The sequence below is a fragment of the Pelecanus crispus genome, chromosome 1 (assembly GCF_030463565.1).
Source record: "Pelecanus crispus isolate bPelCri1 chromosome 1, bPelCri1.pri, whole genome shotgun sequence".
Taxonomy (NCBI): domain Eukaryota; kingdom Metazoa; phylum Chordata; class Aves; order Pelecaniformes; family Pelecanidae; genus Pelecanus; species Pelecanus crispus.
This window is the reverse complement of record NC_134643.1, coordinates 164,752,494-164,774,982: the sequence shown is the minus strand read 5'-3', so window position 1 is coordinate 164,774,982 and position 22,489 is coordinate 164,752,494. Positions and strand designations below refer to the sequence as shown.

Below are 22,489 nucleotides of genomic sequence, written 5' to 3'. Positions count from 1 at the left end.
TCCAAAACTAAGCAATCTAGCATATTTTAAACAGCTAGAGCTATATGGGTCAGGAAGAACATGACAGTCATATTTCTGGGTTTCTTTGTGAATGGTGAAGTATTTGATCTTGACATTTATGAGAACTTCTTTCTTTCAGTATTCTGTGAAACTGGAAAAAGGAGATTACACTATTCGGTTACAAATTCGTCACGAACAGAACAGTGAGCTGGATCGCATCAAAGACCTTCCATTTATTGTTTCTCACAGGTTGTCTAGTACCTTGAGCTTAGATATTTATGAAAACCATAGCCTTGCTCTCTTAGGGAAGAAGAAATCCAACAGTTTGACATTACCACCAAAACACAGTCAGCCATTCTTTGTTACATCTCTGCCCGATGACAAGTAAGTTACTGAAGTCCTGTTTTTCTCATCTACATCTAAGCAGCTGCCTCTGCACCTAACTAAAATGATACTTTGATAGTGTCTACTTGTTTAGGTTTGATAATTCCTCTTGTGTTGCTCTTTCACTGTTTGGGTTCTTTATTGTAGTCCCCATGGAACGTTAATGAACCTAGTTTTAACACTGAACTTTCTTTCTTTGAATAGAATACCTAAAGGAGCAGGACCAGGATGTTATCTTGCAGGAGCTCTTACACTGTCTAAAACAGAACTTGGAAAGAAAGCTGTGAGTATTTGAAATGGATGATGGCTTCTTTTTCTGAAACTTTTGAAGCGAGTAAATGGCATGCCAGGAAATGCTATATTTCATGGTTTTAGTACTTTAAAGAGCACTAGGTTTAGGAACATAACATGTTTTAGAAGCAGTTGTTTCATTATAAAGTCAGAGTAACTTCTAAGTAGTTCTGTTTTTACTTTCATCTTATTTCAAATTTAATTTCATTTTCTAAATTTTTAATTCTAATTCTTTCACTCTGAATCCTTGTATTTCTAGAAGCAACTGCTTTTTTGTTGGTGTGGAGCCTTTAAAAGTGATTTTGTGTAACTGCCTAGCTTAGTATAATTTTTTGAATGAAAAACACGTGCATATATATTGTTTTGTGCATGTTGGTTACCTAATGAACAGCTATATTCTTCCTTGCATGCGTACAGTTTTCAGAAAAAATATGTGCTTTCTTAACACCTACATGCTACTGTTAGAAAGTAGGAATTTTGCTGACTCAAATGCATAAGCAGATATTCTTACCTGCTGCACACTGATGTTGTCAACCACTAATATGACTGTATGCTCCAACAGAATGATGTAAGATCTCTGTATGTGATGCCAGAAAAAAGCTGTAGGGTTTTTTGCTCATAATGCAGCATCCTGTAAAAACTGGTTTCTACCTTGTATGAATCTGTAGTGCAACAGTGATTATAGTAACCAGATCACTCTTGTCTGTATCTGGTGCTAAGGTATTTAAAAGATTCTCTTAGCTATTTCTAAATAGATGGCAAAGCTGAGAATAAATTTGAATCAATCCTGGTGATAGTTAGTATTTAGAGGTAGTTCATCTATGTCCATACATCACTAGATGTGGCTGAACAACATGTATAAAACTAAAGTATGTTTTCATAGAAAATAAGCTCATGTGATTAGGTGGGCACATACCTTTAGATCTTGTTGAGTAGAAAAGCTTAGTTCATTCAGTCTGATTTGGTTGTAGGTAGTACTTTTGGGGCAGATTGCATGTAATTATAGGTTAGATAACGTATGTCAGGAGAATTTATGTATCAGTGAGGGAAAACCCAGTAACCAAGCACTCTAAAATACTTAGTTTTATATTTCTTTGTGATTTCTGCAAGATTGCAAGTATACTTTTATGAAATCCATGGTAAATCCATTACAGTAGTGTAGTATAGTTTCCCTAACTTGAATTCTGCACTTCCTTGAACTATTGGTTGTAATTCCTGTCTATCTTATTTTAAAACCAGACTAAGTGGTTATATATAGTGATTTCTGGGATGGGAAGTAGGAGGTAGGTAGGTATTGCCTGTCAAATTTCATGTGATGAAGAATACTTAATTGCTTACACGGAGAGAAATTCTAGCTGAGGTGTGTCTCATGTCTTAGTCTAAGGCATTGCTGTTATGGTCATCTTTCACAGGAAAAAGGATGGTATCAAATAGCATCAGGTACTTTCTGCTGCCTTTAGTGAGCCTCAGTGTGTACCAGGAGACAAAAAAGGAGGACTAGGTAGCAAAGTTGTCTCTAGGTCAGCAAGTGGATGCAATGTGAGGGAAAATGTATCTAATTTCTGTATATTTACTATGAAATAGAACAATGCCACTAAACAGTCAAAATCTAGAATCTACACTTTTGAGGCTGAATTTCTGTAATTTATTAATTTTAAGCTAAGTGGTTAACAACACTTGCTTGTCTTACAGGAATAACGGACTGTATACACTATAATGCATTGTTTTATTAATTTTAAAAACCCAAAAGCGCATGCTTTAAGAGCATGTTTGATCATAGGTGTGACTCTCTAAAAGTTTAAAAATCTGTAGGTTGAAAGTATAACCATAATTGTACAGAGAAGGTGTCTCCATCCTGTGTGGTGTGTGCATGTTTTCTTACAGTATGTTATTCTAACTCCCAGGGGCAGTCTGCAGCAAAGCGACAAGGAAAATTTAAAAAGGTACTGAATGTTAGTTTTTGAAAAAAGATATACTTAAGTCTTTTTGCGTATGACTTAAAGAATTTGTCTACCAGTATTGGTTTTTAATTTGTCTCCCTCATCTACCTCCTTAGTCCTGAGTTATTTACTTCAGCGCCTTAAGTATGTCTGCTGGTAGAATGACAAAACACTACTGTAATACAAAGCTGAGAGGCACGTGAGCATCTGGATATTTCTGCAATAAGTGCTGTAAAAATGCATGTGGTGATTAGTGGTCTGTAATTTTTCTTTTTATGAAATACTCAAGAATCGTCAGTGTTTGTGGTCAAGACTTTCTCTGGCAAGTGTTTCTGCCTGTTCTATTCTGTCTGCAGATTGAGAACTGAATACAAACCTAACACTGATGTAGAATTGAATATCTAACTGTATACCAAGTCTACTGAATTGAGAGCTGACTTCTTTACAGTCCTAAAAAACATAATGTAGCAAGCAGTTTTTTCTTAGGAAGGATGGACTTGATTGAAAAGTCTTTCAATTCATGATTCTACTCAAACTGAATATAACTCATTGTAGGCTAGTGTTTATATAGTGATGTAGCGGGTAGAATTTACAGAAAGAATTTTTGAGCATGTGTAAGATATTTTGGGTAGGGAGTGAGAGACTTTTAACATAGTGTTTACTATTGTGCCTTCTCATATTTTTATACTAGGTAATACAGTATTCAGCCAGCAGTCAGAGACTGAAACAGTCTTTATTAAAAAACAAAAAAAACTTTTCATAGGCTACCTTTATAAGGCTGCTGGGTTTTTTTGCTTGTTTTGTTCTTAAGTTGTAAGGCTGTTTACATTTTTTTGTTTTGAAGGTACTGCTTTCTGGAGTAACATGCATATTAGTCAGGACTCTTGTTAGAAATAACGCATGAAAATCATGAATAACAGAATTTATTGCCGTAATCTGTTAACAGTGAGCTGGTAACTGAGCCTGCTGACTTACTCTGGTCTTGGTGTAATAACTGTGTGGGAATGTAATTAGGCTTTACAAGAAGGATTTTAATGCACATTGCTGCAATTTTATTTTCATACCTAAAAAAATTATGCAGATCACTTTTAGAAAGATGATTTAAAATCCCATGTGAATGTGTGGCTTCCTGATGAATAAGGTATAAAACCTTCACTAAGTGAATCTCTAACAGGCAAGTTAAACTCTAATTGTAATTTAATTTGCATAACAAAACCTATTAAACAGATCCAATAGGTTGCATGTTCTGTTTTTTCTTTTGTTTTTAGAACAGAGATTTGTGTTCAATCTGAGCAGCATACCCACCCAAGCAAAAAGAAAAGTGTTCTTGATACTTCTATTATTCGTAAGAGGCAGTGGCGTACTAGCAGCAAGTGAATAAAGCACAGTGTATTTCAGAGCATTGATCCACAAGAACTCCATTAATGAATATATTTTTCTGAAATGCAATATTTACCCTGCCCTGTCATAAGTTTACATGTGATTAACATGTTTTCCATGCTGGAAAACATGTTTATATATTTCTTTTGTGACCCAGTCAGTCCAAAAGGTATGTGTAGATTTTTTTGTATTTTTCACAGAAAAGTCCAGGCCCTCTTGTAGGATTAGGAGGGGTTTTTTCTAATTTTTTTTTTTTTTTTTTTTGCTTTAGTTGAGGAGGGAGGGAACTTGTTAGCTTGCACCTATGTGTGTGACACTACCAGAAATCCAGGGTGGGTATTTCTGGTTGTTAGAAAGTACTTTTATTTTCACAGAACGGCTGAGGCTGGAAGGGACCTCTGGAGGTCATCTGGTCTAAATCCCTGCTCAAGCAGGGCCTCCTAGAGCTAGTTTCCCAGGACTGTGCCCAGAAAGCTTTTGAATATCTCCAAGGATGGAGACTACACAACATTTCTGGGCAGCCTGTGCCCAGTGTTCAGTCACCCCCACTGTGAAAAGGTATTTCCTGATGACTGGGGGGAACCTCCTGTGTTTCTGTTTGTGGCCATTGCCTCTTATCCTGTCACTGTGTACTACTGGAGAGCCTGGATTTCTCTTGACACCCTCCCTACAGATATTTACACAGATTGTTGAGATCAATCCCCAAATGCCCTGCTCCACCCTTCAAACGCCTTCTCTTCTCCAGGCTGAACAGTCCCCAGCTTTCTCAGCCTTTCCTCACACGAGAGATGCTCCAGTCCATCATCTTCATGGACCTTCGCTGGACTCTGTCCAGTATGTCCATGTCTGTCTTGTACTGGGGAGTCCAGAGCTGGCAGGTGTGGCCTCACTAGTGCAGAGTAGAGAAGGATCACCTCCCTCAACCTGCTGGTAGTATGTCTAGTGCAGCCCAGGATGCCATTAGCCCTCTTTGCCACAAGGGCACTTTGCTGGCTTACGTTCAAGCTGGTGTCCACCAAGGACCCCCAGTCCTTTCCTGCCAAGCTGCTTTCCAGCTGGGTGGCCCGCAGCATGTACTGGTGCATGGCTTTATTCTTCTCCGGGTGCAAGACTGCAGTTCTCCTTGTTGAACTTCATGAGGTTCCTGAGTGCCAATTTCTGCAGTCTGTTTAGGTCCCTCTGGATGGCAGCATGATCCTCTGCTCTATCAGCCACTCCTCCCAGTGTGGTGTCAGCTGCAAACTTGCTGAGGTGCACTCTGCCCCATCATCTAGATCATTAATGAAGATGTTGAACACAAGTCGATCCAGTATTGACCCCTGGGGTAGACCACTAGTTACTGGCCTCCAACTGTGTGCTGCTGATCACCACCCTCTGGGCCTGGCCATTCAGCAGCTTTCAATCCACCTAACAGCTCATCCAACCCATACTTCAACAGCTTCTCTATTTTGTATGAAAACAGTTTGAGGTTACGCCAGGAAATAGCAGCCTAATTTTCCAAAGAAGATAGCTAATTCTTTTATGACTGGAAAAAAATGTCAATGGGTTGTTTCCACAGAATAAGCAGGTGTCTCTGTTTTACTAGACACGTACAGCAGAATTGTATGCCTAATCTGTAACTTTCTGCTCGAAGAGCTGTTCTCGGGAACTTAATTTTATCTAAAAAAACCCAAACCTGAAACAAAATCCAAAACAACCCTTGGGCATGGGCTTTTACTTCATGTCTTCCTGTCTTCAGTGTGTCTGGACTTTAAAAAAAAAAAAAAAAAAAAAAAAAAGCCTTTCTGTCTGACCAGTGAACTTGTGATCTGTATGAAGGCCAGAACTCAGTGATGTTTTTCCTTTGAACTGATCCCCACTGAAGTAGAGAGCACCTGCCCTACTGTTGTGGCTTGGGAAGCTGATGCACCCTCGGTCTCTAATGGGGAGGCACGTGCTAAACAGCTGTGTGAAAAGCAAATTGGTTCTATGTACCTTTCTTCTTTCACAACCTAACTTTTGTAATACAGTTACAATCTGATTATTTTTTTTCCGCCCTTGTCTCCAAGTTTTGTCCTGAACATAGTTAGAATGAAAACAGATCATTTACTTTTTCTGGTCTGTAAGAATTTTTTTGTTGTTTCACAGCTTTTGAATAGCAATATGTAACAACTAGCTAGGGGATAGAAAATTTGTACATCTTTCTCCTTATTCTGCCATCCTTTCCTCCAATTTGAAGCAAGAAATACATTATATAGATACTGATAAACACTACTGGAAGACTAATGAATACCATTGTGAAGTCAGATGTAGAAGGATTACTTCCTTTGAGCATTAAGACACTATCCCAGTTTAATCAGGAGGCCTTGAAAAATGGGATGAAGTACATGCCTGATTCAATTTTGTGTTAAGTCTGGCTGGTGACTTCAAGAAACTTCTTTCATTTTCAATTAAATAAGACTATTGCCATAAAAATAAGCAACATTGCACAAATTATATGCATCTTAAAGTAGATACAAATTCCATATGCACATTCAGCTGTGTATATGCAGATGTGCACGGTATTTATTAAATGGAAGATGAGACCTGGGATGTGTTCTTTCAGGGAGCTTTTTCCTGTGGTTAGTTTTGCTGTGAATGCTTTAAAGTACAAATAACAATAGTTCATATGCCTTCCACATAAAGTACCAGGTGTTGAATCATTGGACAAAAATCTAAATTTAAATCTTTAAACAAAATTAAGTTAACTTAATTAAGCACTTTTAAGAGGTGACTGTTTTGAGGGCATTGTGCTTGCTTATGTATGCAGTTTGTAGTTCTAGTTAAAAGTAAACTCACTGAGGCTTATCAAACTGCACAGAATACACTGACCAAAGTGCATATCCTATATGCTTCCAAAGTTTTTAATATTGCTTAATTTTTTTAGAGGATAAACAAAGGGCAGCTTTCTCATTAATTTGAAAGTTTCTTTAAAGTCATTTTTTCAATGGCTAATATGTTCGCTCACTGCCTTTCTGTCTATTGCTCTGTATCTTTTTATGGGTATATATAAAATCAAATCCAGTACAATACTCTAGCAAATCTGTTGCTGTGGAATAGTTAGAGTGAAATTTGAATAATAAAACGGATTAAAGCATTGAATTGTGAAGAGCTGCCTTTCTTCTCCTTAATCTCTAATGATGAATGTTTCTGTAATGGCAATGACAGTGTCATTCTGGGATCTTCTGGTATTTAGGGGTTTGTCAAGTTTTATAAATGATGCTAGTGTTTACAGACAGAATAGAGAAAAGAAAGAAGCCTTCAGTCCATCTTGTGGTCTTGTGAGAGCTTAGTTAAATGTGATAAGTACCTAAACCTTATTTATCCCATGAAATAAGTTTGATGTCTGTAGAGAAGAGTGCGCCTCTTTTTCTGTAAGCTCCTTTGAAAAAGGAGGGTGCCTAGATCTGAAGCTCATTGTTTTCCTTTCAATGGCCGTAGCTTGTGGAATCTCATGAGACCAAAAGTACCTAGCTTAGCGAATGGAGAGATGAAGTTTTACTGTTGATGGTTTAGCTACATAAAATTAGTCTCTTAAAGGAAAGTGTTCATCTACATAAGTGGGATTTTTTTTTAATCTAATTACACCTCATTTGAAACTTAAACCAGTAGTAGTAGAGCCTTCTCGCATAGACCAGGCTTGAGAATGCAGAGGCCAGTTAGGTACATAACTCCAAACATATGTTGCCAAGTAAGATCAAAGAGGACTTTCAAGAAAGAAATCCTGAAATACTAGAAGAATATTTCTAGGAAGGCAGGTTTCTTTCTTAGGGAAGTATTAGTCTCAATGGAGGACGTCTTTTAAAAAACGCTGTAAACTACTGATTGTATACTGAACTAATTTCTTAGGCATCTTAAAATGTTTGGTTTGCTTTAATGAATTACGTTGTTGCTTTCAGTCATTCTAATTGCCTCAGCCAGCCTCATACCATATTCCTGACTTCTGCACCTTCCACTACATGTGCTTGCTTCCATGAGCTGTTTTGTCATGCTCTGGCCTAGGTCTTGCTGAAGTCTTATTTAGGTGTACTGCCTGGTCATGCATTTCATAATTGAAGTGCATGTGTGCAGGACAGTTCCTGTGGATGCTACACTTTAATGTAGATTAGTGATCTAAACTAGGTTTTAAAAAAAATATGTAAATGTCAATTTTGTGGTTCATCTGTGATTACATATTAAGTAGCTGGAAAAATTGTTTTTCTCTTATACCAGTATTGTTTTCAGTAACCCATAGCAAGCTGCTGGTCTGTTTGAACTATCAGTTCAAATAAAATTGTTCTGCATCAATGTTCTTGAATAGTTTCAGAAGTATAGTGTTGAAGTCCATTATTTCAAGGTTATGCATAGCAGTTTCTAACAGTCACCTTGTTACTCACTATTTAAATAACCTGAAATACCTCCATCTTGTGCACAAGATTTCGTTTCATTACACAACACTGACCTGGCTTATGGGAAACATGTTCCCACAAATGTATTTTGGAATAATTTGTTTGAATAATTAAATTGCCACAGCAGTTGAGCATGCAACACAGTATTTTGCACAATGTTGCAACAGGGAAATGGTATCTAGAGGATTTAAACTTAAGTGATCTTCTCTGTGAAATACCCTATATGTAAAATAATGGGACATGTGTCCTCACTGTTTGGGGAGAGGCTTTTTTAAAAATTGCAACATTGAAACCAAAACCAACAAAATGGCCTCCCCCAGCAATTGTAATGTTTTAGAAGCAATGACTGAAATCTAATGCTGGCTTATTTGCGAATTTTTATGTAAATCATCTTAGGAAATGGACTTCAGAGCATGGTCTAAGATCAGTTAGGATTTTCCTTTTAAATAGCTGTAGCTGATTTTCTCATAGTAATTGTTGACTAGTCTAGCATGAACTCAAACTATAGTGATATTTCTATGCTAGCATGCAGGGTTTAAAAAAAAAATCTTGTGTCTACTTAATTTGAGCACAGATACAGGTGAAACTGGAAAGTCTGTAGCAGCAAACTGGAAAACAGTTGGCTGTGGATGCGTCAGCTAATTCAGTAGGCACATGGAAGAAATACTGTCTCAGGAGGAATAAACTTGTGTATCCTATGGCATGATTCATGTTTATGCTATTGTGGTATTTTTTTAGAATTCAGTCATCTTTATTAATTTATTTATCGCCAGATTTGTAGGATAGGATCTCTAACTGATTTTTTTCCTTTGCCTTTTAACCAAATTATTTGCTTTTTTATAAACAAACAACCCCCCCACCCTTCTGATTCTTTAACTAATATTATGTAAAATTATATGAATGCAAAAATGTCAAACTTGCTAAGTTTTAGGCTTTCTTGTCTTATACCCAGTGTGCCGTTATAATATTTACGTCCTTGCATTGCTTAAAATAAAAACTTAAAGCAGTTCCTGAATTCTTAATGACTAATACGTTTGCTCTCAGAATCCTTATTCAGTGTATGCATAGTTGCTTGCTATGATTTAGCTTTTATATAGCATCAGAAAAAAAGTGTCCTGGATCCCTCTCAGTATGTGTCTCTTTTCCCACCTCCAGGATGTCCTTACTGTGCACTATCATCTGATACCATCACCATCAAAGAGTAAAAATGGCAGCAAAGAGAAAGAAAGAGAACAGGAAAAGGAAAAAGATGTAAAAGAAGAATTTGCTGAAGCTTTAAGAGATCTAAAAATACAGTGGATGACCAAGTATGTCTGCTGTCATAGCTACACAAGCTTGAAGCAGCTGTACAAAAAAATATCCAGAATCTGTACTTTCATGCTATGTCCTCCTCTCTTTTAGGCTGGATACTGCTGACATGTATAATGAGTTGAAAGAAGCGTTTCCTAATCATCTTCCATTGTATGTTGCAAGACTTCATCAGCTGGATTCTGAAAAGGTTATTTAACACTTCTCAAACTTGATTTGTCTCAATATGTCCATGTAGCCTAAACAACTGAACCTTTCTTCATGCATGTTTGGTCTTGAAGTGACTGCCATAGCTGTACTCGGTACTATAAAGCAGAAATTCCTAATTAGATTGATAACTGCCTCCATAACTGACTGATTTACTTAATCCCACAGCAGAATGAAAGAAAGTATGCCTACCTATGTTTGCTTATCGTTTACTCCTTGTTAAGTTAAACACATTGTAAGTTTCCTTACTGGCTACAACAGTATTATTCTAAATGGTGGTTACTGAGACAAGCACGCGTCCCATTCTGCTCCTCTACTGGATTGGTAATTTCTTCTAGTAGAATTGTTCAGCCAATTTAGGATAGTAATCCCTTGAAATTACACGGCTAAATCTTCCATCTGTCATTGTCCTTAAAAATAAGAACCATGAACAGAAAAGTTTACATATGTCTCCTTTTTTGTATATCTTGAAGATAAACAGCTTTGTGTATATGTCAGTAGTTCGTTTTTCTGTTTATTTGATTCTGATTTTGTATTTATGTCTGAAATTAATAACTGCTACCATTATTTAAGAGGATTAATTTGTACTGAAAGGTGGTTTTCATATACCCACCTCATATTTTACAGTTTGTTTTCAGTGAAATGGACTACATATGCAGGAAAGACTTCTTAGGCGTTTTTTTGAATCAAAAATTGGAGGAAGTGCAGAAAAGGACATGTTGAATTATCTAATGTTATTTCTGCATACCTTTGCAATTACCCTAGTGGTAGTAGAATCAGCAATCAAGTAGTGTGACTTCATAGTGCTAACCACCTTTTTTATTCTTCTTTTAGGAACGAATGAAAAGACTTGATGAAATTGTTGAAGCTGCAAATACTGTAATCTCTCGTATTGATCAGACAGCATTAGCAGTATATTTTGCCATGAAGACTGATCCCAGGCCTGATGCAACTACTATAAAAAAGTACCTACCCAGTAAATAATTTTCTTGCATCCTATTTCTGTAATCTATGTACTTTGTCTCTGCTTATAAGAAATGGAATGACTATAACCTTTTTGAATAATTTGTGTTATTTTTTCAGACACGGGTAATTTCAAACTTGACTGCAAAATTATTTTGTCTTATTATATCTCCAGAATGCAGAAACACGGAAACCTGCAAATTTTTACTTAGAAATATTAAATAAAATAAACAAAGGTGCTTTCAGGATTTAAGTTTTTGTATCGAGCTTAATCTCAAATCAGAGGGACCACTAGAATATCGATACAGAGGTGTGTGTTTAAAAAGGCTACCTGCCTTTTCATAATACTTTGCAACCTTTTGGATCTGTATTTGAAGACAAAATTGACAGCAGTCAAAGAAGTAACTGCTTGCAAAAGATTTCATTTGTGAAAAGCATGATGACCATAGTTGTACTTCAGAGTATTTTTGAGACCCTTTTGTGTGGTTTTTTTTTCCCCCTTTAGTTTTAGTTTTTCCTCTGAATTACCAGTATACATCCTTAGAAAGACAGTATTTTGAAGGTGGCACCCTAGTCTGGAGAATAACTGGTGGATTTCGCAGTGTGTGGTGTGGTGCTGTTTTAGTTGCAAACAGAGCAGCAGATTTGAAGATTAGGCCCTTAAAATGGGAGGTGCATATTTATTGATTATTTTAGATAAAATACCAGATTTCAATTGTAAAACTAGTCTGTCTGTTCTAGCTATCCTGAATATTTGTGTGTAATTCTAGAATAGCTGATATAAAAGCAAAGCTATGACATAATAAACTTAATTCTAAACATTTCTTGGTAAGTTGACCGGTTAGGTCATGTGGTTGAATCTAACATCTGAAATTGAACACCAAATTCAGTGGTGCTTTAAATGGGTGCAATTCCTTTGAAGTCAGCAGAATTGTATCTGCTTATGTTAGTGGTGGATTTGACTTTCTCTGTTTATAATGCCAAGAACTATAAAGCTCTGTTTCTAAATACTGGCTTACTCAGTTTTAGAATCCTGAGTTGCCCTTGCCTTAAGACATCAAAGACATTTCAGACTTAGAAGAATGATTGAGCTTGTTTAATGCATAGTGTCCGTAGGTAATTTTTTTATAATTAGTTTGATTTATACTAAATAGCCATGCTTTAAAAATTATCTTTTTGCTTATTTTCATTTTCTGTGTACTAACTGCTGTAAACTTTTTAGCTTAAACTCAGTACAGCACTCATTCTGTTCTTAATAAGGTATCTGCAAAAAGTCCTTAATATTTTTCATGCTGGTTTTTTTCTAGTGAAATGGAAAAACAGAAGACTACTTTAGTGGATGCACTTTGTCGGAAAGGAAGTGCACTGGCTGACCAACTTCTTCATCTGCAGGCCCAAGAAGGGGCTGCTTCCAGTGATGCAGAAGGCAAAGATGAGGATCATGAGAGCTGCTCAGAAGCTTTGACAGAGACATTCTGGGAAACAACAAAATGGACAGATCTTTTTGACAGCAAGGTAAGAGAACAGAGCAGATTTTTTTTGTCTTTTGCATGTTGGGTTTTTTGATGGTTTCTTCTGGAATTATGCACCGCCTTTGTGTGCTCAGCCTCATGCATTCCTCCCTTCTACTTTTTTGTGCTGTCCCCATATGTTTTGCTTCCTTAATGACTTTTTTTCCACAGAGGTTTTGCCAAGCCTGTCAAATCCATGGTAAGCCCATCTCTGTGCATGTGAATATAGAGGTTAAGGGAAGGGTGTAGAACAGTACCAGATTTCCATGAAAAAGCTGCTTGCTTTATTGAATTGCTTCTTTCTGTACCTTTCAGGGAATATTTTTGATTAACCTCTGCGCTGTTCTAGCTGTACACACACAGAAGTGTGCAGCATCCCTACTCTGTTCAGGCCTGCATTCTGTAGCCACTTCTACACTATGGACAAGAGAAGTTTTGTGTTTTGCTGTCAGTAATGTCTGTAGAGGTAAAGGAAGAAACGCTTGGAAATAATTACACTTACATATTTATTAGGACAGATTTCCCTGTCATTTCAAGGTTCCTAGTCCTGAGATTTAAGTTTTTGTCTGCTTCATTCAAGACAGCTATTCCAGAAGAATAAGAAAATCCATTATAGGTGATTAGTTACCTAGCTTTTAATTTACAGAGTTTATGACTTGTTATGTTTAACTGTTGAATTAGAGTATTAATTAGTTGCTGTACTGAACTCTTGCATATGGCTGTGTTTTAGTGGAAGATGAAGTGACCAATGTATGTATTTATAATTCAGTTAAATTGACAAAGCACTTCAGATAGTTACAAAAGAAAAACTTGGAAATTAAAAAAAATTGCTTAATTTCCTTAACAGTAAATAATCTTCCTGGTAAGAACTTGTGCTTTAGCTGGAGGCCTGAACAAGAAGTTTGATGGTGGTTACCCTCACTTCTTTAATGTATATATACTTGTACACCTACATCTTTTGAGCATTCATCTTCTAATCTTTAACTAATTGTAATATCCTGTGGTAGGAGATTTTGTGCTTTAATCGTATTGTTTGGCACATCATTTTCTTGCTGTGTATTTGTAAATACAGTACTGTGTTCCAGTATAGTTACTTCTGTCTTTTGATTTTTTTAAAGCTGATGGGACTAATTTCAGTGGAAAAACTGCTAATATAGACATCTTGTTGGGAGTTTATGACTCTTTGTTATGGTTTGTTTGGTTTTTTTTTTTTTGTTTCAAGACAGATATTGATTCCTGGCACTCTTGAGCTATGTGCTCTGGGCCTGGAATGAGTAACTCTGGTTTGAATGACATAGATCAGGGACTGAACCTGTCTAAGTGCATATTCAGGTTTTGCTCTGAAAATTGATGCTTCTGTGTGGTTAAATTGGTACTGAAAGGCCCAACAAGACTCTTTAGATTTTTGTAGCATTTCATATGGAAATAACTTCCATCCTGTTTACGCAGTATGTTTGTCTGCTTTTCCCTCTTGGTTTTCACTAGTCAAATTGAAATCTAAACTGATTGACTGTTGTGAGCCCTACACAGCCATTTGCTTACTCCCCTACAGTGGGATGGGGAAGAGAATTGGAAACGTAGAAGTGAGACAACTCATGGGTTGAGATTAAGACAGTTTAATAGCTAAAGCAAAAGCTGCATGCACAAGCAAAACAAAAGAAGGTATTCATTCACTACTTCCCATCGGCAGGCAGATGTTTGGCCATCTCCAGGAAAGCAGGGCTCCATCACACATTAATGGCAACTTTGGAAGACAAATGCCTTAACTCTGAATGTCTCCCTCTTCTGTCTTCCCCATATCTTTTCTTGCTGAGCATGACATCGTACAGTATGGGATATCCCTTTGGTCAGTTGAGGTCAGCTGTCCCAGCCATGTCCCCTCCCGACTTCTTGTGCACCCCCAGCCCACTTGCTGGTGGGGTGGAGTGAGAAGCAGAAAAGGCCTTGGCTCTGTGCAAGCACTGCTCAGCAATAATGAAAACATCCCTGTGTTATCAATACTGTTTTCAGCACGAATCCAAAACATAGCCTGTAGGAGCTACTATGAAGAAAATTAACCAGCCAAAACCAGTACATTGAGGATACTTTTAGCCCAGAAACATTCTAGAGTGCTTTGGGTATTTTGAATGGGTGGCTTCTGAAAATGGAGAAAATGAGCCTGTCATACTACATCCTAATGCCCCCTGGGGTGCATCTTTGTCCTGTGCTTTTCTGCAACCTTTCTGTCCTGTACCCATACATAGCCTCACTTAACCCTGCCTGGCCCACATACAGTTTATCTTCTGTGTTCTCTGGCTGCTAGACAAATGGCCCTATATCAGTACAGTTATGATTACCAGTATAAGTAGTATTATGAGCGCCACAAAGATGATTAAGGGACTGGAGCATCCATCATATGAGGAGAGGGCTTAGACTATTCATCCTGGAGAAGAGAAAGTTCAAGGAGACTTTGTATATGTGTATAGATATATGATGGGGGGAGTAAAGAACATGGAGCCAGGCTCTTCCCGGTGGTTCCCAGTGACAGGACAAGAGGCAGTGGGCACAAACTAAAACACGGGAACTTCTGCTTAAGAAGAAGTTGGGGTTTGCTGTTTTCCCTATGGTTTTTTGGGGGGGTATTTACTGTGAGGGTGATCAAACGCTACAAATAGGTTGCCTGGAGATGTGGTGAAGTCTCAGTCTTTGGAGGTAGTCAAAACTTAATCAGACATGATCCATGGCAACCTGCTATAGGTGGCCTCGCTTTCAGCAGGGGGTTTGAACTAGACCATCTCCAGAGCTCCCTTCTGCCTTCAACCATTTTGCGATACAGTGACTGCTTGGCAAGTAATTTATGTAGCTCACTAGTTTCTGTGGTGGTTTTCTTTATCCTTTCTGTGATCTAGGAGCATATATGTTGGTCAGTAACGATGTAGTGTTAGTTTTGCTAGCTATCAATTTAATGTGTATAAAGATCACATGATGGATGCATCCTCTCGTCTATCCTGTGGTACTGTTCAGTAATTCTAATCCCAGCAGTACCTACAGATAAGGTTAAAAAAAAAAGTTTGAAGGGAAAGAAATACATGCTGCTACTTAAAGCTTTCATATGATTATTCGAACTGAGACTTTTAATTGTTCGCTTTTATACTTTGAGGTTTTCTTTTTCTGGAAACTCTTTGAAAGGAATGAGGAGTGAGAATAATGTGACTTGGGCCTTGATGGGATTGAGAATTTTGCTTTGAAAGGAGATAGTAGAACACTCTAATGATTTTCCCTGATAACAGATTTGGAGAAAAGGGCTAGGGCAAAGGGAGTTATTTTCGATTGAGAAAAAACTTTTTCATTTTTTCCTTTATTGCTTCCTAGAAGTTTCATGCTTGCCGCTGTTCATATTCTTTCATTTCCTTTAATAACAGGTGTCATGTCCATCTAGTAGTTTTCTTAGGAACTGGCTGTAGTTAGCAATTACGCTGTTCAGACCAGCTGTTTCAGTTGTTAGCACTACAGCTTCCAGCCAATGATGGAATGTTCTTTGGTCATCTAAATCATAAACATATGATGAGGATCCAGTTATGCTCTATTTAGCTTTTTTAAGGGTCACTATTAATGGCTAAGACTACATAATTATGATATTGCTTGACACAAAACAGCATAAGAAAAAAAAATTACAGTTATTTTCCTACTGTCTTTGTTGTAAACTGTGAGAATAGCTGTACACATGTGTCATGGGCTGTATATTTTCTTCAGAAATTAACTTAATACTTTACAGGTCCTTCATTCCACCCACCTCTGCCAAACCACTGTTTAAGCTTTCTGATCAGTATTCATTCATTTTTATTTGTAATAGCTGACAAGTTTTGTAAGTGGGATTGTGCTTAAAGCTCTCTCAGCTTCCTGTTTCAATAAAAATACGTGTCGTCTGCCCTAGAGATGGGCCAATAGAATGTTTTAAATATCTGCAGTGGCCTTTGGTCTTCCTCCTTTGCAGCTTCTTCTGTCTATTTGGAAGAAACAGTTGTATAAATCTCCACCTTGGTGTTGCATGCAATATGCTGTTGTACTTCTGGAATATTTTGCTATTTTAAAAACACATTGAATAGCTTAGTGCAAATAATTTTATCTTACAGACTGTTAGAGAAAAATTTGGAGTTTTGACTTTTTAAGGGGAGCCATACTGTTCATGCTTGCTTCCTCTTTGATGGGGATTTCAGGAACAATGTTGAGGACTTAATTTTTTAAAGTAGTGTTTAAGGCTTCAAAACTAAGATTCTGTATTAAGAAACAAGTATTTTTGCTAAGGTAAGGGCAAAAGCATTGATTATGTTCTTCAGTCCAGCTGACTTGTGCTTGGCAAAATTCACATTGGTAGAAAACAAGAAATTATGGCTTCAACAGCCTTTCTGTGATGCTACTCTAGACTGACTTAGACTGGACTGATAAAATGAAGTGTGACTTGGCTCTGTCACCTAATATTGCATGGCTCATTTGTGTTTTGGGGAATAAAAGATGTTTGGAAGGAGGAAGTGTAGAGTGGAGCAGTGACGTAGGATCAGGGATAGACCTTGTGTGAATGTCCTTCAAATGAGAGTCCTCAAGAGGCAGCCAGCTTGTTTTAAAGCACTATGTTGGAAATGAAAATGTGGAGCTCTTCCTGTATGTGGACATGGCTTTGCGGCATTGGCGCTCAAAAGATGGAACAACTGGGTGAAAAAGGATGGAAATAAGGCACTTGAATACTGCACTGATCGTTCAGGTATATATATGGCTTTAGATAGAAACATTGCTCTAAGTGTTTTTACTTCTAAGCTTCCTATAAGTCAAAGTTCATTCAGATGTCAGTAACTAAAAGGCTAAGTAAATTTTTGAAAATAGAGAGATGATGTTGTTTTTAAAGATCAATCAGGAACATTATCACTTTTCTGTGCGTTTCTGCTCACCCTCTAGTAAACCAAGTACTATCACTTGTTTCACCTCTCCTTTGCAGGTGTAGCACCTGTGTGGCCACAGGGCATTCATTAGTTCCTTTGAATTGCCTGTTTTCCATTGAAATATTGTGCTTGTCCTCATATTGTAGCAAATATGTAGAGAAGCTGGTGCTGACTTGTTAGTAAGTGCATTTGTTCACACTTTCAGCTATTCTAGTTAGATCACTTGTCTCTGAAGGTTTATTTTAAATGAAACATGAAAGAAAATATTTATGTCCTATGTCTACACAAAAGCATTTCAAATGAACTCCAGTTGAGACAACTCTGTGCAGCAGGTATTTGTTTGATTATGCTAACACATTTGTGATATCACTTTAGGGGTTTTGGTAATGGAATATAAGTTGTGCGTTTTTTCTTTTGCCTGGAACATAGCTTTAAAATTTATAGGCCAAAATCCCCAATTTTAAACAAAACTGCTACAGGAGAGTAGTAGGATGTTGCCTGTTTGTTACTGGGAATGACTCATCTGTAGAATTGAATGCCCCTCAACCTTTAAATTAGCTGTTCGGGATAAGTAAAAAGTCACACTTAAAAATAAGTTTAAAACCAAATAAAAGGCCCAGGCCTTTCCATCTTGTCTTTTAAACATCTTTAGCCTGGATTGTTTTTCATATTACTGTCTGTACTGTCAGATGCAGCTGTCTCTTCCAGCTGATTGTATTCAGTCACTGCCAAAAACTTGATGCTGGATACTTGATTCCCTTAACTCCCCCCTCCCTCTCTTGAAAATATGATGAGTCAATTTTTTTGTATGAATATTGCTTTTATTTCTAATAGGCCAGTTGATAGGGCAGAGAGGAGTCAACAAACATAGCTAAGAAACCTTAGTTTATTACCATGGATGTATATGAACCTGAAAAAACTTGTTTGCTGGTAATCATAAACATTACAACCTCAGTGTCTTACAAGTAGTTGGTGTGTGTTACCTATAGATTATGTCGCTTAACCTAGTATTTTAATTATTTGTAAATGTAGCTACATTTTAATCAGCTGTTTTAATCATGGAGTAACTGATTATAATAGTCTGTTTTCCTTTTCATAGGTAACAGTATTAGGATATTAGAAAAGTTTTATTAGGTAGTTTAGTGTTGCTGGATTCAAAAAGTGTTCTTTTTTTAAAGTGTGTTTTCAGGCTTTTAAATACTTCAGGCCTGCAAATGTCTTGGGAGAGATTGTTTCAGCATTTTGCTGTCCTAAGTATGCATCTTTATGTAGCCAATGGCAAGTTAGGCAGCTAATTAGAAGATGGCCATCCAACCATTTTCATGGGTCTGGCTCTTAGTGCACTTAGTATTGCAGGCCATTAGCTTGGGGAATGAAGTATCTAAGGGTGATTCCTGCCCCCAGTATCCTAGAAGTACGCATTGCCTATTCTTATTGCCCTTTGTTTGTCTCTCTTTGGCCAATTTCTGGGCCATGTCACTTGTTCTGTAAAAGCTAGCCTTAATTATATTTATTGAAATTATGAAATAGTATCAAATACTTAAAATTCATTCCTATTCTTTCATCTAACAACTGCATTTAGATACAACTTGGTTTATTTGCTGTTATACATTCAGATAGCAGCTGTTTTCTCTGTTACATCTTAATAGCACTCCAATTTACATTTTGTTTACACATATCAAGGAATCATAACCTTCACTTCTGTGATCTTGTAAAGCTTGCAATATTTTAATTATAAGGCTTAATTTGACCAATATGTGTACAAGTTATAAAGTATTATTTCTTATATAACCTTTTTTGTTTGTAAACCTATTCTGATTTTAAAGCATCTCATGCATTATTCTTAACTTCTGAAGTGCTAATGAACTTTTAGTAGTTTTGCTTAACTTTTATACAGTTGATTGGGTTTTTTTTTTCCAAGCACTAAGACAGAAATTATTGTCTTTTATCAAGAGCTCTTGGAGCATTGTTTTCAACCTTTTGGTCCAGCAGAGAACTTTTTTTCTCGTTTAGAAATACCCAAATTTTTATTTGGCCAGAGCAAGGGTGTTTCGTAAAATGCTTTGTTTTCTTGCCACAAAAACTCTAGGAAGCCCTGTTACGAAAGAAATGCTGTCAAGTGGCTTTCCTCCTGCCTTTATCACTGATGTTCAATAACCATTCAAAACTTACAGGGTCAGGTAAGAGCTTTCTTAATAGAGCAGTGATATTATTTCTGGTTAGCCTCCGATATGTTATATTTGCTGAGAGCTCCAATGCATTTTTCATTTGATTTTTTTGGTTTGGTTTGGTTTTGTGGTTCTATCATCTTTTACAGAAGGGATTTTTTTTTTTTTAAGTTCAGTTTAACCAACTAAATCTGCTAATGGATCCACTGAGCAGTTATTCAGAAGTGTTTGCTGATGTGTTTTGCTTTAGGAAAGTATCCAAAATAATTGGATTGAGAACGCAGCATGCAAAATATTTTTCCAATAGCAATATTTGGAAAATCTATATGTGAATGGTGCTGTATGCTCATTGTTGCATATATGTGTGTGTTTTAAGCTACAACAGCTTAAGTGAATACTTCAACAAAATAAAATAAGTACTTGAAGACAGAAGAAGAATGAGCAACTCTGCTTGGCATATACTTCAGAGCTTCAGAATTACACCTTTACTTGCTTGATAATTAAGCTTGTTATTTATTTTATTTAGCTCAGTCTTTTAAGTATTGATCCTGCAAAGGTTTGTGTGTGTAATTAATATTCAATGCAAGTGTTCAGGCAGCTAAAATTAGGCAGGTTCTTCAGTTCTTGCAGGATCTGGATCTCAGGATCTGGATCTCAGATTCCTTAAGGTTTATATTCTTAAGAAATATTTAACTTCTTTTTGCTGTAATGCAAAATACTTATTTCTGAACACCCTTGAAGTGTTTTTGTTAGCTTTTCTTAATGGGATTTTTTAAGTGGACGTTGGGAAAACGTAACTTTTGTTGGAGGAGTCAGAGGAAAGGAAAAATATTGTAAAGAGTGAGGGGAAATGAATAGCAAACCTTAATATGAGATTTCATAAACTTTGCCAACAACAGAAACACCCCCACATTCACCAACTTTGCTGCTATGTCACTCTTCAGTAAAAAAATTTTAAAAAAGCTATTTACTATGAGTGTTCCAAAGGGAATATGTGAAACAATGTCTTGATTGCGCTAATTCTTAGTGCTGCAACTGGTGAAATGGTATGAACTATCTTGCAATGCCCTGAATGTTGTCAGTGTTTGGGTGTTAAGATCCTGATTTATTTTACATTAGTGCTCCAAGTATACACATTCATTTACGCATGTTAGTTACAGCATTGACAAGTATTGTAAGCTGTCTCCTTTAGAATTAGTACTATTAAGAGGAAGCTTTTTTCATAATCTCATCTTAATAAATTACCAATAGTGAGGTGCTGACCCAAAAGCTGAGGCTTGTCTTCATGCTTACCTGTCTTCATTGCTTGTTTATAATTATGTGTATTTCTCTGTGTGTGTGTGTATATCATTCACTATGTACATTCATACTTGTTTCTGCAGTAAGTTTGTGACTTCCTAGGAATCAAAACTCTCAATTTGGTCTTCGTTTCTGTGGGACAAAGATATACCTGCCTGGTTCTTGATTTTTTTTTTTTTTTTAAAATACCATACAGTTGCCTCTAGAGAGTGAAAATCCAAAGCAGCTAGAAATGTGATGAATAAAAAATGAGAATAGTGACATCTGTGTTACATAAGGTGTGCTGTAGTCAAATATGTTTGTGAAGTCAGAAGTAGTCTCTAGGAAGTTCATGTTTATAACTACTACTGTGACTCATCTGTTTTACTGCAAAGAAAAATGCAAGCTATCTTGTGTAAATGTTTTACTTTGTTTAAATCACTTCTGCTACCTGAACAGAATCTGCTATTACTTGTTAAGCCTTGCAAGATTAGAATATTAAAATATCTAACTTGGGGTTTTTTTCGCATTGTAGGTTTTGACTTTTGCCTATAAGCACGCATTGGTAAATAAAATGTATGGGAGAGGTCTCAAGTTTGCCACAAAACTTGCAGAAGAGAAGCCAACGAAGGACAACTTGAAAAACTGCATTCAGGTAAGGTGTGTTTGGTAAAGTAATGGGCTATGTTCATGCTGAGTAAGCTTTTAAAAGTAAGATATAAGTCTTTTTAAATTTTTGATACCTTTTACATTGTAGAACTCACTAAAATTAAGATTTTAACTTTATCCAGGCCTTTGTGACTTGATCTCCATTTTTAATAGTGATTTCTTCTTTCTTTTTCTAGAATAGCTGGTTTGTGAGTAACTGTCATTTTTAGCAGATTTACTTTCTGGAACTTACTTTGGGGGGCATAAAGAAAGTAGACACAACTTAGCCAAAGATCTTCTGTATATTTAAAATCCCATTATGTTGCTTTTTAACCACAGTTATTTTTACTATTATTAATCACAATTATTACTAGCAGAACATAGGTGGAGAATTAATGGGAATTACTGTAATTCCTATGACAAAATTTTTGTGCATTGAGTTGAAAGATGGTAGATCATACAGAATGGTTTTCTTTTTGCCCTTTCAGGGCTAAGTAATTCAAAGATCACCAGTTCTCCAATCTGTTATCTTTCTGATAATAGACACCTTTAGTAAGATGCTGATATTAATGCGGTGTTTGTTGGAAGGATTTAGATTTTAAAAAGAATATGACCCTAGAGCTTCTCATTTTTTTTTAATGTTTCATTTTTTTCTTCAGCTAATGAAGTTGCTTGGATGGACTCATTGTGCAACTTTCACTGAAAATTGGCTTCCTGTCATGTACCCACCTGATTATTGTGTATTCTAGAAAACTAACGATTGTAAACTTAAAGTGGATTTTATACGGGGCAGGATATGAAAAGATAAGTTTGACTTTTTATTGGAACGCATGTTTTCATTACTGAATACTGGTTATTAAATTGTGTGTATTTATCAGTAAAGGCACCTGGGTACAGCTTAATACTTGTTAACCTAACTCCTGTCATCAGGGAGTTTCCTTACCGTGCATCCCATTGCTGGCAATGGATGTGCTAGAACTGCCAACACCAAGATTTGGAATTAGGCTGGAAAGGCTTACTGCATGCATTAGGTTCTTAACTGTTACTTTTAACTGCAAACCTGTAAAAGCTCTGTATTTTTTACAGTAAACT

At 36.6% G+C, this 22,489-nt stretch overlaps 1 protein-coding gene across 1 annotated transcript in view; it reads left to right on the top strand.

Moving 5' to 3' along the window:
• The window catches only part of TPP2 (tripeptidyl peptidase 2), a 55,318-nt gene extending 33,159 nt beyond the window's left edge, over positions 1 to 22,159 (top strand). The window contains exons 22-30 of the mRNA XM_075714472.1: positions 140 to 384; positions 589 to 667; positions 2,580 to 2,618; positions 9,557 to 9,708; positions 9,803 to 9,899; positions 10,751 to 10,881; positions 12,187 to 12,394; positions 21,285 to 21,404; positions 22,057 to 22,159. Coding sequence (XP_075570587.1) covers positions 140 to 384; positions 589 to 667; positions 2,580 to 2,618; positions 9,557 to 9,708; positions 9,803 to 9,899; positions 10,751 to 10,881; positions 12,187 to 12,394; positions 21,285 to 21,404; positions 22,057 to 22,146 — 1,161 coding nt within the window. The 3' untranslated portion in view covers positions 22,147 to 22,159. The remainder of the gene's footprint in view (positions 1 to 139; positions 385 to 588; positions 668 to 2,579; positions 2,619 to 9,556; positions 9,709 to 9,802; positions 9,900 to 10,750; positions 10,882 to 12,186; positions 12,395 to 21,284; positions 21,405 to 22,056) is intronic.
• The last annotated feature ends 330 nt before the right edge of the window (positions 22,160 to 22,489 follow it).